Source organism: Sphaeramia orbicularis, chromosome 19, assembly GCF_902148855.1.
Source record: "Sphaeramia orbicularis chromosome 19, fSphaOr1.1, whole genome shotgun sequence".
NCBI classification, from domain to species: domain Eukaryota; kingdom Metazoa; phylum Chordata; class Actinopteri; order Kurtiformes; family Apogonidae; genus Sphaeramia; species Sphaeramia orbicularis.
Window position 1 is genome coordinate 35,190,859 of NC_043975.1, and position 18,412 is coordinate 35,209,270.

At 36.7% G+C, this 18,412-nt stretch overlaps 2 protein-coding genes across 9 annotated transcripts in view; one reads left to right on the plus strand and one right to left on the minus strand.

Annotated features, from left to right (window-relative positions):
* Positions 1-13,798, plus strand: si:rp71-1c10.7 (tumor necrosis factor receptor superfamily member 12A). Its single transcript, XM_030122020.1, has 5 exons — positions 1-316; positions 7,947-8,045; positions 8,129-8,272; positions 9,544-9,591; positions 12,214-13,798. Exons 1-4 carry the CDS (start codon positions 235-237, stop codon positions 9,582-9,584), a joined length of 366 nt encoding a protein of 121 aa, XP_029977880.1. The 5' UTR covers positions 1-234; the 3' UTR covers positions 9,585-9,591; positions 12,214-13,798.
* znf646 (zinc finger protein 646) overlaps positions 3,003-18,412 on the minus strand; it is a 23,455-nt gene continuing 8,045 nt past the window's right edge. For 6 of the 8 annotated variants that reach the window (XM_030122010.1, XM_030122012.1, XM_030122011.1 and 3 more), the window contains one exon: positions 15,164-18,014. In XM_030122010.1, coding sequence (XP_029977870.1) covers positions 17,171-18,014 — 844 coding nt within the window. In that variant the 3' untranslated portion in view covers positions 15,164-17,170. Of the gene's footprint in view, positions 3,014-15,163; positions 18,015-18,412 lie in introns of those variants that run through there. The other 2 variants (XR_003934087.1, XM_030122015.1) reach the window with 2 other exon arrangements.

The window sequence follows — 18,412 nt, forward strand, 5'->3', positions numbered from 1 at the left end:
TGAGTCGGGAGAGTGCGCACAGAGAATCCGCGCAGTACAGTACATAGGAAATGACTCATAGGACTTGAACTGTTAGCGTGGGTGTGTGCGCTATTAAAACAAGGCGCAGACTCCTCCGTGTGACTCACTCTGATGCTCGCTTTTCCATGCTGAAACCCCAGCACGGATTGTTAATCAGATGAACTTTCGGGAATTGTGTAGCGGACATCGAGCAGCTTTTTCCCCGCAGACATCATGGCCTCAAACGCTCTGTGCGCACTGTGCGGACTTATTATAGCGGCTGTGACCAACTTCCATGGTGTGAACGCACAAAAAAGTAAGTCATATATTGGGTTTTTATTATTTTTCTTTACACATATTTAGACTGATTTATTTATTTATTTATTTATTTATTTTTGTCTATTCACGTGACTCTAAAGGGTGATTGAATAATTTTTCCTGTTTTTCTGACTTTTATCTGTGGAAAAAACTGTTGGATGTCCTTGTGTGTGTGAACATGGATGTGAGCCTGGTGGTCTGGTCTCTTCTAATGGAGTCAGATAAGTGGGTCTGCTTACAGAGCCGCTTCCTTTACCAGCTGCATTTCTCACCGGTTCCGCATTCCGATCGCCTTATTTCACCTCATCCATCAGTACCCCTGGGTGAAAAGAGACTGGCCACATGCTAGGCTGCACTGTCTAAAGTCCATTTTCTACCCAGATACATTTTTCTTTACTCTTTAACCAAATAGTTTTCAGTGAGAGAGAGCCTTTGAGTTTGCTCCACAGCTCTCTGAAAGTCTGGAGGTGATCCCAATGGAAAACACCAGAGTCAGATGGAATAAGAGCATAAAACATTGAATAATCAGACAGGTTTAAACCATTTCCTCAGGCATTAATTCTGCTAAACGCATTTTAAACTCAAAACATGTCTGATCTAAATCTATCAGTATGAGCCCATCTCTACATCTGGACATCAGCTGTTGGTCCACCCACCCCCTTCCAGTTTATGACAAAATACAACACCCCCACACCCTCAAACACCCTTTGTCAGGCTAGGTGCTGAGATTTGCCAAGGTCCTTTGGGTAGAAACACAAATAATGGCTCCAAACTGGTTCCTTGCATCCCTGGTTTTATATACAGAGCTATGGGAAACTCAAAGCCCCTACTGTGCTCATATGCAAGTCTTTTTTCATGTTCATTTCCAATTTTTGGAGTTTGGCTGGTCAGAGTTTGTCAGGATGTTTTCATGTTCGGTTGCAGAAGGTGGAAAGTTTCTCAGTGTTCACCTAAAATGTAAATTTTGGACCTGCCAATAGGATTTTTTCTGGCGCCAGACAAGATTTAATCATATGCAACTTCTACAAATGCAATGAAAAGTAGAAGCCGTCAATGCAGAGGAACTCAAAACGTACTTTTTAGATACAGAACTTTATTGTCATTATACACTGTTGGCCATAAAGTAGAAATTTTGTGTTTTCAGGCACATTCCTCTTTTTATTCTTATTTATATACATCAGTAATCACCCGTGACAAGGTACAATGATCACATACTGAGTCCCAGTTAGACTTTGTCCATAAAAAATAAATCACATCAGCACAATTGTTTCATGAGAAGAGGTCAAAATGTTGTATTTCAACTTTATGGGCAACAGTGTATTTACATAAAAAGAAGCTGAAGCAACATTTTTTCTTGTGCAGCAACAATAAAACAATAGAAAACAGTAGTGTGCTAAAAGAGGCAACAGGAAGTTAGTTTATAACAAGAAACAGTGCAGGTAATGGAAGGAGCAGTGTGTTTGTGTGCAAAAGGTGCAGATTATACAGATATTTAATGAATGAGTAGAAAACATTTTTCCTAACTTTACAAATGTTTGAGTGGGATGAAGAGGTGATTAGAGAAATTTCCTTTTCTTTTTTCAATTATCTTTTTGTTCATTTTTCAACATTTCAGTTACATAAACAAGGAAATAAGAGAAGACACAATCAAACAACAAAAGAAAGTACATAGCAAGTTAAATTAAATCACTCTATGCTCACAGTTCATCCTTTGTAAATGTTATGTAGACATGTCAAACCTTATTATAATATGATAGTGTCAGAGGTCCATAAACGGTTCCCATATCCTCCCAAAGGCATCCCCATTATTCTTTAGGGTGTATGTATGTTGTTCCAGTCTTAAAGTTTCATTTAAGATTTGTTTAAACAAATTAAATGATGAGGGTCTTTGCTGATTCCAACTGAGTATTAGAGTGATTTCTGATGAGGTTATTTAATATTTTTGTTAAAACTCATTGTAGCCAAAGCCCTCCTTCACTTAAGAACATATTTTTCCATGTTCCTCCTCAACATGTTGAGTGTAGTGCAAAATGATGTCTGTTCAGAGTGTGACACAGTGTCAGGATGTTTTTTAAAGAGGAGAACATGTATTTCATAGCTTCTCAAATGTTGGAAAGAGGTGAAGGAGATTTGATTTGAACCATTTCTAACAATGTTACTGAATATTTTTGCTGGAAAACCACATTGGATACAAGTTATTATCGGAAGAAAAGTTTTTATTTTGTTGTCTAATATGTCTGGAAAAGGTTTTTAAATGATAAACCCAAAGGTGCTGAAAGAAAAGACAAAGTCTAGTCCAAATGCAAATAAAGTTTCTCAAATTAATCATCAGTTTTAGGCTTTTATCTTATCTGAGCAGCAGGAGCTTTACTCGTCTGATGAGGTTTTGGGGTTTGGTCAGAGGTAAACCAGCAGTCACAGTTCAGTTCCTTCCAGTGACCTTTTGAACGCTTGAGCGAAAGTCCAGCTGCACCCAAAGGATGAAGTCATCAGGAGAATGCTCCGCTTACAAGATCTGCGACACATTTTTACTGTGACCACTGCTATGAAGTGAGTCAGTGGAGCTGAGAGTGATGAAGAGTCTCAGAGGGAGCGAACATGTGGCTGTAACATAACCAGATAGTTTCACAGTGAAAGGGTCAAATACCTTCAACATGACTTTTTGAGCAGGTGCCTGTTTTTCCATTAATGATCTCTTGTTAACGTCCTCTGTAATGGGAACCGTGCAGTGCAGCCTAGTGTTCAGTCATCATGTTAGTCTGGATTTCTTTTTCCTAACAAGCTGGTGATCATTCTGGATCTGGGGTCAGTTTTCATTGTCTCTGGGAGTGATGAGAGGAATCAGGTTCATCTCAAATATTACACAACTGCAGATGCATCAAGGGAGTTGCTCCACTTTTTTTTCCACATCTTGACAAATCATCAGCCCATTTCCCTATCGGCGATGAGAGCTAAAATAAGTGTTTAGCTACAAAAATGCATTAATGTTTATATTCCCTACTTTACTGCAACAAAAGTTTATTTAATCACCAACTTCTTTGTTATTTACACTCGTATACAAAGGTGGAGGAAGTAAAAAGCACTAATACTCTGTAAAAATCCTCCACTACAAGTAAAAGTTGTGTTTAGTTTAGAAAATGTCTGTATTATTAGCAAAATGTACTTAGAATTTGGAAAATGGTCAGTGTCAGTGTTTTACGCTTGTATGTGATGTATTTAGATTAATTTTTTTCTGCTGCATTAATGCATATGTTAGATTTTCCTGCTGTAAATGTTTAAAGTTGAGCTCATTTCAACTACGTCATTTAATGTTTAGTTGAATCTACAGCAGTGCATTATATTCTATATGTTAACGTTACTGCCCTCTGAGAACCATGTATCTATAGAGTCAACTTTTCATGATGTCAGGAAAACAGCCCCTTTTTCAGCTTTGTGACTTTGCATTTTCCAACAAAGGCTTAAGAACCTTAACCCAGAAAGACCCAGACCTGCTTTTGTGGCAATTTGCAAATAAATTTCTCTCTATATTTACTCTTTTTAAGTGATTTATCACCACTTATTGTAATGTTATCCTCTTTATTTAGCTTTTTTTTTTTTTTTTTTTTTAGTAAAAATCAGGTATTTTTCTATATTTGATTCACTGTCATGTAGGTGTTCATAAAATTTCAGAGTAAATTCAAAGGTATTTATATCAGAAATAGAGAAAACTGAAGATAAAGAGACTTTTTCAGCAAAATATACCATTAACTGAACATAAACCAACCACTGTCATTGATCCAACTCCATGGGTTTTACTGGTGAATCATTGTTGTAGAAGATGACAGTGTTTCCACAGCAACTACAGAGCCTCTGAACATCTAGATGGGTCATATCTGATGACCATAAAAACATGACAAACTGCATTTTAAACCAATTATTTACATGTATTGCAAGGATTAATGGATTAGAAGTTGGTAAACACTTTAGATCAGTAGATGATTTTGGTAGCCAGTGACTGTTTGGGTCTTTATGGGTTAACAGAGCACTTAATCCACTCAGTTTATCACAAACATTCAACTAGTGTTTGACCAATAGTGAATTTTTAGGCTTTCTATAATGGCTATATTTTGGAGCAGGGAAAAGCTGATGGTTAACACATTAAATACTTAGCACTGTAAAGCCTGAACCATTAAATTATTGACAGAAAATTCCAGTTCTTTGAAACGGGAGCCTTTATTCGTCCTTCTGAAGAACCCCCCAATTTTTTTTTTTTCAATATCAATTTCAATGTATGATTTTCAATTTTTATCATATTTGATACATCGGGTCTCAATGCTAAAATATTATTATTTTTGAACAAAGAAAAAACATAATGTGATGCAAACATGTCTAACAAATTGGCAATTCCTTTTCAAAATTGGCAAAGTTCTACCTCCTTCCTCACTAATGGCTATCTTGTAGTGTCACTGGAAAGGCCTCTGGAGAATGAATTCCTCCCCCCTGGTGGATTATCTTTGTATTGCATGTATCTAATTGTATACATCAGGTTTTTCAAGAAAAAAATATCACACTGATCATGTAGAGGGCTTCAAAACTAATGTATCAAATATGTTACGTTCGGCGCTATAGGGTTAGATAAATAAATGTATAAATTGATATGACTGAACATCAGCATCAAAGTAATAAATCAATAAATCTGGAAATGAACATCAAACTGTCTTGTTTACAATTTTTGAGCTACTATTTTCTCTCAAAATTGTTAAAACCAGTTGGGAAGTCAAAAGTAAGCCATCGGCCACTGCTGGAACCAGATTCTGACGATAAGAAAATGTCTTATTTGCACAGATTAAATGGATAAATTGATGAATCGATAAATTGATGAATCTATGTCTGCAAAATTAGCACATTTGGAGATTTGTACACAGGAAGGGGATGAAAAACTGTATCTGAAAAGTAACAGACCTCATGGAGTAAAAAGCATCAAATTTGCCACTGAAATGTTGATGGAAATGGAGTAGAGGTATGAAGGAGCAGGAAATGAAATGAAAATCTTCAAGTAAACTAAGATCACCTCAAATTTACTCAAGTAAAAGGATTTAGTTACATTCCACCAGTGCTTATTTGATAGTAAAATAAACCTTATATTAGACATAATAGGTAAGTCATATATTTGTACCTGACAATTAGTTTTATTTCAGTGGGCAGGAGCTGAAATCAAATACCCAGATAAAAATGAAAATATAAGCCTTCCTTCTGCAGCTCTCTCGTCTCAGTCCAAACCAAAAGACTAAATATACAAACAGATTAACCTGACATTGTTTCCCGTTGTGTGAAAATTAAACATTTGTAAGCTTCTGAGCCAAAACATGAAGTAAAGCAGTAGAGTCTCAGCGATTTTTAGCAGTAATTACAGCTGTCAGCGATGTTGAAATTCTGCATCAAAGGTCAGATTTTCTACAACGTGAAAAACACACAGAAGGGTGTAGAATTTTGTTCCCTCTCGGACTACTAGAAATACAATATGATGAATGGTAGTTATTGATTTGGATCAGATATACCAAAAAGTGTCAAACTCTGCAAAGGATATTTTTCAACATTTACTGATTAAACAATCGATTCAACTGTGAAAAACTGAAAAGATTCATCAAAAAAAAGGACACACAGGTGAAGCTTTATCTTTATGTAATTACTGCACACCTCCACACACTGAATGGAAATTGACTGATAACAGATCTGTATAGGTCGGTATAACAACAGTAGTTTAAAACAAGTTTTGTAAAGGGAAAATGCATTATGGGTATCTGAAACGAACAACTTCACCCATGCTATAGAAATCTAATAGGCAGTTACCCATCAGTCCAATTCACTTTATTTATATAGCACATTTAAACTAGAAGAACGTTTCCAAAGTGCTACACATCATACAAACAATAAAACAATTAGGAATAATACTAAAAACAATAAATAAGTACATAAAACTACAGGACTGCTCTAAATAACACAAAATCAAATAGTTAAAAAGTAATAAAATCAATAAAAGTAAATTATTAAATAAATAAAAGACTCAGAGGACCACACAGCTCACGCCATCAGTCACTAGTACCACAAACTTCTGCCAATACTGACAGGATGTAAAGTATTGTTGCCGTCGGGTAGAAACCTCTTATGTCCAAAATCGTTATTTTTCAGGAAACTGGAAAAACATTGTATATTCTAAGAAAATGAAAGGAGTTAAGAGATGTAGTCACTCGCTGTTTTCAACACTTTTCATTAGACTTATGAGCTTTCCACCTGACAGCGACAATATGCTTTTGGTGCTGATTATTCAATCATATTTATTATCTCTAACTATCTCTAACCATGATATAGCCAATGTTTCAGTACAACCATGGCTGTTTTCCTTTCCTCCAACTCTTGATGCTGAATGTTGTCATGGCGATCATGATTATATTTATCAAATCACTCCAAACCGTGTCTTGTTTCATTTCACTAGAACCCTATTATCTTGTATTCTGTTGAAAAAAAAAAAAAAGCTCCTCTGAGTAATTTCACAGTATTCATCACCTGGTGTTGTTACCACAGTTTCCTACAATTTCATTTAATGACTTTCTGTTTAAGTCAGACTGGGACTCTGTGAAACTTTTGGTATTACTTTCGATGACGATGAAAGAAACTGGTCTGTACATGAAAGTTACCACAAGTTGTGATGACTCTTATTTGAGTTCAGGGTGGTTCCTTGCTACAATCTTTGACGCAAACAAAGTCGTCTATGCAAATGCAAATGTCACAGAGGAGGAAAATTGATTATTATCACGCTATTGACTGAATATCTCCAGGATGTTTCCCTGTTAGATTATCTGTATCCTTGTCACGTTATAGTTTTTGCAGAAGTGTTTTTTTCCTCACTTTATTGTCACGACTGGTCCATATCCACAGCTAAAACCTGCAGAGGAAACCAAACAACTCTTAGCAACACTTCTGTTTTCTTCACTGAGCTCATTGTTGCTGTGAGCCGTCACATCTTCTCATCTCATTCTTTCCCTATCATCTGGGAAGTGCACAGTTTTAATTGTTCAGCTGTCTGGCAGCCATAAAAATAGATGAAGCTTTACACTGTGTGCACAGAGGTAGACATTCTCACACTGAGCTCAGACACACTGGTTTATTCTCTGGAAGCCGCATACGTACCACTAACTCAAAAACAATTCTGAGGAAGTGTGATGAGAAAAACACATCCTGATCTTCACACGCTGCCTGCTTCTACATGCACATGAACTTACTGAGTAATTCTCTCACACATTTCGTTGCATCAGCGTTCTGGCTCAAAGGAATTTCCCAGTTTCATTTTAGAAGAAGAGAAAGACCGCAGAGGTCCTCAGGTATTGGTTTCAAGTCACATCCTGTGCAGCTGTAGCAGAACCCAGCTGATTATCTGAAGCATGTGGTGATGTTTTAGAAATTTAAAGCCCAGTGAAGGAATTTTGGTGTTTTTTCAAATATTTGCATCAGTTTCAGATCACATCTCCACATATCCTGCTACTACAACATGTCATATGCATACAGTGGATTTAACATTTCATAAATCCTAAAATATGCCTTTTGATTGTATGTAAACATCACACTAACCTCTCATTTGTCTCTGTGTGCAGGTCTGTGTGGCAATTCAGAGTTTTGGAATTCCGATTTGGATGTTTGTGTACCGTGTGCATCATGCAAGCAATACCCAAAAACCCCATCATGCAACACATGTAAGACAGCTGACATCTGAACTCATGCCACCAGTGAAAGGCGTATTCACTCGGTGTTAAATGATCCTTTGTTCTTTTTAAAGGTAAATCTGTTGATGAGACACCTGATGTGTGGAAACTGGCTGCCATCACCAGTTTCTCAGTGTTGGCTGTCGTGTTGGTCGGGGCTGCGTTAATTATTGGAGTCATGGTTCATCGACGCAAATCGCACAAACGGCCTCTACGTGGTGAGGTTTTTTAAATTTATTTATATTTAATTATTTATATTTTTATTGATGCAGTAGATGTAATTGCAGCTGAAAGTGGAAGGCATGACTGCATTAGAGACTCTTCAATATACAGAAACTAAAATATTGGCAGTTTCTCAAAGTCAAGGAGGAAGTTTTGTGGTAAGATTGTACCGATGTCTAGAATGTGTCTGTGGAACCTCTGTGGAAACCTCTATTATTATCATTACATTATTATTTACATTGTATTGCACATTTCATACAAAAAGTCTAGTAGATGTGGTTATGCATAGATAAAAGGAACATAAAAGAAAATAAAAAATAGATAGATATAGATAGAAAAATATAATTGAAGAATTATTACAATGATTAAAAGATGGTACAGTTTTCCAGAATAACATATCAATAAGTCATACATTGCAGTAAGAATGTAAGAATAAGGTCTAAGCTCAGTCCATCTCAGATCACCCAATTAAATGTCATTTTTAAACCTCACCCCCTATGATGTTTATGAAATTTGGTATATAGGTAATTCATAGGCAGAAAAGCCAAAATTTCAAATTTTAACACAACCACTGGTCCAATTTTAGAATGCAAGGTATTTCTGTAAAGGGGAGACCATAATGAATCTAAATCTAGCATTCATTTGTACATTTGAGTACGTTTGAGGTGGATGACCTTTTGATTTATATTTTGACCTTGAAATTGACCGTGTGGGACATGCCTGACCTCTTTGACACCATTGTAAAAAATATAACACTATGTGTCAACTACAACATATAAAAAATTTGGATGGGTTTTCTTTTTTATACTTTAGCAAATTGGGATAGAATATAGGCCTACCTCAAGATTCCTTGTAAATTCTGTGCATTGAGAGTGCAGAAGATGTGCATACAGAACCTTCATGTACCTTGTCCAGCTGTGGTATCACCTTGCCCATATGTTTATATTCATGTCAGATATAGGAGTTACTGAAATATGAAACTGGGGCGGGGTGTTTTCACTCACTAGTCTGTTGGATTCATGAATGTATTGATCGGCATGGAATGAGTCTTGGATGGCACACCAAGGAGCTGACATGGCTACCTAGGAATGATCCCTGACTTTAATAAACAGCTGTAGTTTCAGTCTATTTCACAAAATGTGGCTGCATTTGATAAAATGTTCCCATGTGTAGAAACCGTGACTCCACCACAGAAATGAACTGTCGTACATGTAGGCACGCAATAATAATGCAGGAACATGCTAACGGTGTTCTTTATTTTTTACAGAACCCATTGAGGAAACTGCGGGGCCACTTTATCAAGCGTAACATTACAGTACGTATCATTTTCACGGTCATAACAAGGTTTACAACATTATAATTAACTCTGATTTGGGCTTTTGCATGAATATCTGGTCATACTGAAGTGTGTTCAGCTGAATATCTGTGGGTAAAAGTGCAGGAATCTACTGGTTTAAATGTACAGTGTTTTCTAGACACATGGTCAACATATGTTCAACTTAAGACAAAAATAATCTGCAGTGTTTTTGGAACGATAGCATAAATAATATTTTTATTTTAAGCTTGCTACAGGTTGTTGTTAACTGTCTACAACTGCAGCAGGGATTGATAGCAACTACACAAATGAATGGAATTATTTAAATGAATAAATTGCATATTTATTTGGTAAAACTCAGACGATTTGCTGTGTATGTTGTCAGAATCAGAAATTAAAGAAAGCTATTGTCATGTGGATACTGAAAGGAGTACACTTTTGTTTAAGATCTTGGAATATAAAATACTCACAAAATTTACTGTTAAAGTTCTGCTCATATTCTAGTTAAGTCCAGGATGCGTCTAAATCCAGCATGAGCCGTCAAATATGTTTTCGTTCATGCCTGATGCTGGAAGGGCTCGTCTGGATGGATGATGTTCTGTGATTGGTTGTTACATAGTTATGCAGCTGATCATCCTTTGAAAAGGGATATGGTCAAGATTAGGGTTATTCCTTTCTGCTACTGGTTGATAGGAGGTACAGACTAACACTGACATTTAATACATTGTTAAATATGTGTATGATGAAGCGCTCATCAAATATCAGTCATGACACAGTTTATACTGCTGTATGTCAGAGGAAATACCTGTTACTTCACTACAATTACTTTTCAGATTTAGATATTAACATCCAGACTGTACATGTAAACAACCCACAAAATAGAATAGAATAGAATAGAATAGAATAGAATAGAATAGAATAGAATAGAATAGAATAGAATAGAATGCTTGACTGACTGGTCTAAAACTAACCAGTCCTCATTTCATTACAATTCCAATCCAAAGTTTGTTGAATTTACTCAGGCTTCCTGTCAGTGGCAAACCATACCAGACAACTAACTCTTCATCCGTCACTCCAAAACTGACGGATATTTGATATTGACATTGTATGACCATTAAGCTGAGGACTTCTACCAATGATAACCGACACTACATTCTAAAAAAAACTAAATGTGTTGTTGTCTGCAAGGTGTTTTTCTGTACTGCTTAATAGTGCTATGCTAGTGCTGTAGCACATATTTTAACTGTCAGGACCCAGAGCTGTGTTTCAGACCTCTGCCTCTCCTGTTTTTATTCAGTTTTTTTTTTTTTTATATAATTTTCTATCAGTCAGCATTGGTTGTGTTTAATATAGAAGAACGTGTTTCATCTGGTTATTTTAAAGACCATATTATACATTGTCTTTGTCTGAGAGTGGATCATTTTACTGCAAGTAAAACAAAAAATAATGTTTTTACTGTGATAACTAAAGAAAGCCACTATTTTCAGCTTCCAAATGTTTTTTTCCTCTACATCTAATTTTTACCAAGTGAGTTAAGGCCCTTATTTGAATATAATTGTGGATGTTTCTCAGGATATTTATTTATAGTTCATTAACTGACCATGTACACATGTTTGAAAATAATTATTTTATTAACTGAACCAAAGGAAACAATCCAAAATGTCTGTTTGCATTAATTGTGGAGTCTCTTAATGTTCAAATGTGACAAAAAAAACAAAACAAAACAAACAAACAAACCAAAAAAAAAACAAAAAACAAACAAACAAACAGAGAAACTGCACATTGATATGAACACAGGTTCAGCTTTTGGGGGTTAACTTAATCTGCATTATTGCATATTAAGTATGTTGTCAGAATCAGAAATGGAAAAAGGTTATTGTTATGTGAATACTGGAAAAAAAGGTACAGTTTTGTTTTGAGAATTTGGAATACTGTAAAAATTGTGAACTACAGTGAGGTATTTGTTTTGCTGTGTAGCTCTATTAGTATGTATTTTAACCCTTTAAGTGCTGAAGTAGCAATATTGCAACAAGCAACAAAACTGAATGAAACAGACAGCTTTTTGAAATATTGATAACAAAATTGAATACAAAAAAAAAAAAAAACTCTGGTGCCTAAAGGGTTAATATTATATAGTAGCAAATAAACCAATCACAGCAGAGTGGAACCATTCCATTAAACATATCCTACTATATAATGCACGTTCTGTGTCCGTCCGTCCGATCGATGTCCGGTCGATGTTGCAACACAGGAGGGCGTTTGTACGGATTTTCCTCAGCCTTCACATGCCCGATCACCACCAAACTCGCCAAATGAATAGAAACATTACCTGACTATGTACTAAGCACAATTCATGTCCGTATTCAAATGTTGTGAGGTATGCTGGGCGATTTTTGCCTCTCATGCTATCGTACAATGGCACCACGGGTACAATACCGCTAGTCTAGGAAACACCATTTTTGTCATGTTGGTCCAAATACAGTTGGTGTCATGTAGCACAATGACATAAAATAAAACCCTTAAACATTGAATTTAATTTGATGATGACTATTAACTGTTCATGTTTTTGACCTGATGTGACTGTAACCATGGAAACCTAAACCAGTGTCATATCCTCCACAGCCTCATCTTCCTCTGGAAACAGATGTGACGGCACCACAGAGCGACTGGTCCAGAGCTGGATGGAGGAACCTCTGCACCACGAACTACATACTCTGACAGCAGGGTATCTCTCTTAACATGAATTGGACCATTTTTAATTTATTACACTGTTCGGTGAAGAGATGTGTACAGTTCTCATGCTCGGCGTAGGTCCAGAGGACTTACTAAAAGCAACTCACACCTCGGAATACTAGGAATAGTAACATTATACTAGTGGTATCAATTTCATCTTTGTGTGCCTTTATATTCCACTTAATTGAGGTTTTAATCCTGAAGACCTTTGTTGGTTTGCAGGTTTTCATATTTAGATAAAACTGTAATGAAATGGATGTTTTCCGAACCCGTACTGTGCTGTTTCTTTCTCCCCAGCATGACTCTGATGAATGTAACACAGTTAGAGTTCGATGGAGTTGATCTGCTGGTGTCTTACCACAACAAACAGCCTCTTACAGATGAATCACATGTGAGCTAGACGATACTGTCGGGCACATTAAGGCCATATGAATGTAGCTACTTGTAGGTGAAATGTATCTAGCCTTTGTCCCTGCCAGTACCTCCATGTATCTGTTCTTTTAGGAGTCTGATACAGCAATTGTTATGAGATTAAGGGAGCAATCTGTGTTTGTGCACTGTTACTGGGTCTCCTGAGACCAAAACAGACCCTTTATTACAAGTAATTTTACAATACTGTGTCATAAGTTTAATTTTTTAGGAGATTTTAGCTGAATTTTCAATATCGCAGCCTCCGAATTCATGAGTTATTGTCCCAGTGGTAAATAACTCGGACAGGATGTTTGAAACACTAGACGTAAAATCCAAAACTGCTAACATGTGGGAATGTTTCAAGGAAAGTATTGTAGTGATGAAAACTGCACCTAGTTTTTTTTTTAGGTGGAGCTACAGAATTTATAATACTTTTCAAACTCTGACCTGTCCAATCATTTCAGATCTACAACAATGAAAAAAAAAGAAGATGGATGTCTGTTTTTAATTTTCTGGCCACTGAAAGCAGTGAGAAAACAAGTGGGCTGTTGTTTCCCACTTTTTTTTTTCTTCTTACTTCAAGCTTTTTTTTTTTTTAACCAAACTGTCGTGCAGTACACGGTTACATCGAGTTCTTGAAATATTTTGTCTGACTGACAATGTTACAGGTCATATTTTGGATCTGTCTGCTTGTGGGTAAGCTGCTTGCCCTCTGGTAGCAAAAAATAAAACACATACTTGCGTTTTTTTTTTTTTATGTTTTTTTTTCAAAGATTTTTATATTATTTATTTTAACACATCTTGCAGTGTTGTGTGTTGCATCCGCTGTGAGGTACAAGCACATTTCTAAAGGGACTCCAGTGAAGATTCTTGTTAGACTTCTGTCAGGCCAGACAACGACGTTACTGAGCAATAAACTAACATTTTCTGCCTAATTTCCTTGCTTTGTATAGATAATTGTAAATACTGTACATGCACTGGCTTCTTTTAGGTAATGCGTCTTTATAAACTGCTTTGTGTACCAAATGTATTTTCACAATAAAACTGATAATTTCAAATAACATTGGAAGGCGTCTCTGCTTTAATGTTTATATGGCTATTATATATAATGGCTAATATATTATAATCTTATTTTTCAGGCCTTCAAAAGGCATTAAATTAAGTACGAACTTGTGCAAAAATTACGGAATTAAATTTTTGATTTCTTTAATAAAATCTAAAGACAAGAGGACAAACCCTGTAAGATACAGATATGGACATTCACCAAAAACATGGACGAGAAACACATTTTATTTTCCAAGTCATTTAATTTCAACTAGTTTTATTTTCAATAATTTGCTTATATTCTAACCTAAGATCTAACAAAGAAGTAAAAATCTACACTTCAGAGTGACAAAATAGTTATATAAATATGAATTAAATACTGAGCAGACATTTTTGAGCACTCAAAATTCAATAAACCCAAATATGCAGTATATGCTTTTTATTACACAATAGCTAATCTAGCAATAAATGTACTCTAATATTTACACAGATCTGAGAATAACACACCTCACAAATACAAGGCTATAACAGAAGAGTGAATTGTGTTTAGTGACAAAGAGATGAGGTTGTTAAAAAACTAAAATAACTGAACGTGCATGTGTCGTTTTACATGTAGGCTACCATGATATAGGAAAATATGTCTGAAGATTGAAATGAAGTAACACAATGCCAGATGGCAAAGTGTCAGAACAGGTTTTTTCAAGGCTAGTGTCAGCGTTTTGAATCTGAAGCCACTGTACTATAAGACAAAATAAACAGTTCATGCATTGAAATAGTACTTTCAGCATATTGCTTAAATATTACAACCCGCAAAACTAGCTGAGGTGAGGACTCAAGCAGTCCACTCACCGACTGCAAGTTACAGAAGAAGAAGAAGGAGAAGGAGACTTCTGGGAAACTAACAAAAACACAACCATTTCAACAGGCAGGCTGTGATATTCGAGACTTCCTGTCCTCCTTAGGCTACAAGTGTCTTTAACTACACATGTGCAAATAGAACTCTGAAAAAATAAACAGCAGAGAAACAACACGGTGACAGCTTTTGCAAAGTGACACCTTGGATCTGATTCTACAAGCCTTAAAAGCAGTACCAGCGTAATCTGAGTTTGTATGTTTTTGGTGAGTTCTCTACAATTAAGCTGCATGAGGCATTTAATAGTACTTGTTAGGCAGGCAGGGCTTTCAATGAGGTATTTCTTACTATTGACCAGTGCCAAAAACATGAAATGAAATGAGTAATGCAAAACCAAAATCAAATTACAGATTGTCAGAAAAATATGTTCATTTTGCAAGATGTGTAAAAAGAGACCACTAAAAGAACCATACAACAAAACTTGGCAAAAAAAAACAAAAAACAAAAAACCCCGAAGAAAATCAATAATTGCACATTTTTCACACAAGTGATTTTGTTAAAGTAGATAAAAACCACTTTGTTTCATTGTGCTTAACATTTGATTAAAATGTAGGTTTGAATAGTTACTGGAGGATGTACAGAGGAAAAGGGATGGAGGTAAAGGCCCTGTTCAGACCTGAGTGACTGGATCATAGGTGGATAGTGGCAAAACAAGGTGGAAAACACACTCAAGATGCATTCAGAAAACCAGAGCGACTCTCTACAATCTACCAATGGCATAATATCTGCATGTTTTAAGGACTAAAAAGCCCATGATGACATATTACTGGTGCTTCGTTTATGAAATGCAGCCTGATCGATACTCCAGCACTTTATTTCTTCATGAGGAAACAGTATTGTTCACATAATCCACTAAAAGCACATGCCCATATTTTAAGTGTTTGAGGATTCAGTCATTAAAAAGGTGTTGGAAGCAATAAAACAGCCAAAGTTTTCATTTATGGTGTTGATTAATGTGACCTTATGCAGGAAGTAATAGATAATTTCCAGCTTTAATAATGTCTGTAGTTTTTCAATTAAAAAGACAGTGAATTAAATCTGTGAAGACACATTATACATCCAGTCTAAAACTGAAGTATGCAAACAAATATGGCTGTAGATGAATATGTTTATTTGCATATAGAGCAAGAAAGTGAAGTCCAATTACGTGGTTTCACTGGAAACACATTCTATTACCAGATCTGGTCTCCACCTAAGACTAGGTCACTCAGGACGTATGTTAATACATGGTCTGAACAGGAACCGCTTTCACCTTACCACTGCAATTCTACTGTCAAATATAAAATACATCAAAACAAAATCACAGGGGACTATAAAATCAACTCTGTGCTCTGCAGTCCAAGTACAGTGAGAGGAAGTTTGTCCATAAAACAAATGCTACAATTGACTTAAAGTTGAGGCACTAGCACTTTACTGATGTGTGTCAAAAGGTGCAACAGCGTGCAATGAAACGAGCTACAAAAAAATGTGACAAAAAAATAAAAAATTAAAAAGGGTGCTGAAATGGTGAACAAAAATGCAATGCTCAGTTCAGAAACTGATGATCTACAGTGTTTTTCACATCAGGTTTGCTCCTTTGAAGGTTGACCCTGAGTGCTGCCGATAACACACCATCCTTGGCTCATTCATTCCTGCCTGTAGTTAGTGATGTACATTAAAAAATATCGACAAATTAACTTCCTTAAAGGCTACATGAGTTTGAGGGAACTGTTTTTTTTTGTTTTGTTTTTTTTATATACAACATTCATAAAAAGTTTGTATCTAATAAAATATACACATAAAATAAGATCATTATTTTACAACAGGAATAAATTAATAAATACATCCATTTTAGCATACAATGTTACTGAATATTATTAGCAGTACAACTATTCACTTGATAATATGATTTCAGTAAATAAACTTGCCACTGACCTTTGGACATACCCAGAGGTATTTGACTTAATAATAACAGGCTTGCCCTATTGGAATCCCAAAGGAAAGTGACCAGTCCTTAGACACTGACAGCAGAGCTAACAAAAGGATTCAGATAAACATCGTTTGTATATTTTGTTTCCTAAGAACTTACAGAGGCACTGAACACATTTTAACATAGCGAGAGAGGAAAGATCACCGTTAGAACAGTACTGCATTACAAAAACATGTTGTCACCGTGAGTGTACATGGAACTATTTCTGTTCACTTTGGTTGGCTGGTTAGTCAGTGAGGACTCAGCAAGTGACTATTGTTTCATCACCAGTGTGGTATTTTAGCATGCTGTGTAAAAAATTCAGACTTTATGCTTCAAAGCTGACTGATAAACCCTCTGGAGACTGCAGTGATGTCACCATCTGTTGTGGAGGTAAGACTGGAAGTCTGTAATGAAATGTGAGATTCCATCTGGACCAAGGAACACTTTCTGAAAAAATACTGTTTTACAATTACTGATAAAGAACACATGAATAAGAGGACCCCTTGCACCCACTCTGACATGCAGCTTCAAAGAAAAGACCCCATGTCCAAGTCCATGAAAGTGTTGGCATCCATGCTAAAGGAGGAGTCGTAGGTCTGTGTGTTCTGGTGCATCTTCTGATGGTGCCGTAGGTTGGACTTGCTTGAAAAGCTTTTGTCGCACAGCAGGCAGGCAAAAGGCTTCTCTTTGGTGTGGATCCGTCTGTGACATATGAGCTGAGTGGACACACGAAAAGCTTTCCCACACTCCAGGCACTGGTAGCGCTTGGGCTCGGTGTGAATGCGCCTGTGGTTCTTGAGAGCCATCAGGTTGGTGAACTCTTTTTGGCACACCGAGCAGAAGAAGGAACCTGTTTTGTGGCTGTTTTTGTGGTTGAGGAGGGAGCCTGCGTGGCGGTAAGTACGGCCGCAGTGCTCACACACGTGGCCCTTATCTTCTGTGCCAGCCATGTTGGTATTTTTCTGCGGAATATGAGACAAAGGTGGCGGTTCCTGCTTGCCCATACCAAGGGTCTGGTTTATTCCTGAGTCCCAGCAGAGGTTGTTATCCACGGGGCCCTGAGCCATGGGGTGCATGTCCCGGTGCTGCTGGTAGGTGGCCGTGTTGGGAAAGCTCTGCTGACAGATGTCACAGACCACAGACTGGTCCTTGGAGTGCACCTCCATGTGGCTCTGCAGGTGCGAGACAAGACAGAAGGTTTTGCCACACTCAGGACAGCAGTGACGCCTCATCTGGGAGTGGATCTGCAGAGTGAGGGGGTCGGGAAACGTCTGCAGACATAAGGTACAGTGGTGGAGGTTTTCAGAGTGAGTCTTTTTATGGTTCAGGAGAGAGCCAGCATGGCGGTAAGAGCGCCCACACAGATCACACCTGCAGCAGGGACATGTTCAGATTCAATGCCTGATATTTCAACTTTTAAAACCAAATTTAATCAACAGGACAGTCACTGTAACAACACAAATGATACTTCTAAATAGGGACAGGCAACCTGACAATCTTACATCAACATAACCACAGAAACCACAACTGATTTTCAGGTCAGATATTCAACTTATTTTTCCAAAGATGTTTTTCTAACTGACTGAATCGGGTTCTGCCTTGACATGCTTACACTTTTAATGCCTTGTAAATTATTGGTATGTATGGTTTTAGAAGTTTTATTCTGTTTTGTCTATGTTTATAGTGGGGATTGTGGGCTGAAGTTTGTATTTTCTGTAACTTCTGCTGCTGCTGTCTTGGCCAGGATGCTCTTGCAAAAAAAGATGACT

Coding starts and splice junctions, on each gene's coding strand:
- si:rp71-1c10.7 (XM_030122020.1), top strand. CDS start 235: ATGGCCTCAAACGCTCTGTGCGCACTGTGCGGACTTATTATAGCGGCT. Junction 317..7,946: donor TGGTGTGAACGCACAAAAAA/GTAAGTCATATA, acceptor CTCTGTGTGCAG/GTCTGTGTGGCAATTCAGAG. Junction 8,046..8,128: donor AACCCCATCATGCAACACAT/GTAAGACAGCTG, acceptor TTCTTTTTAAAG/GTAAATCTGTTGATGAGACA.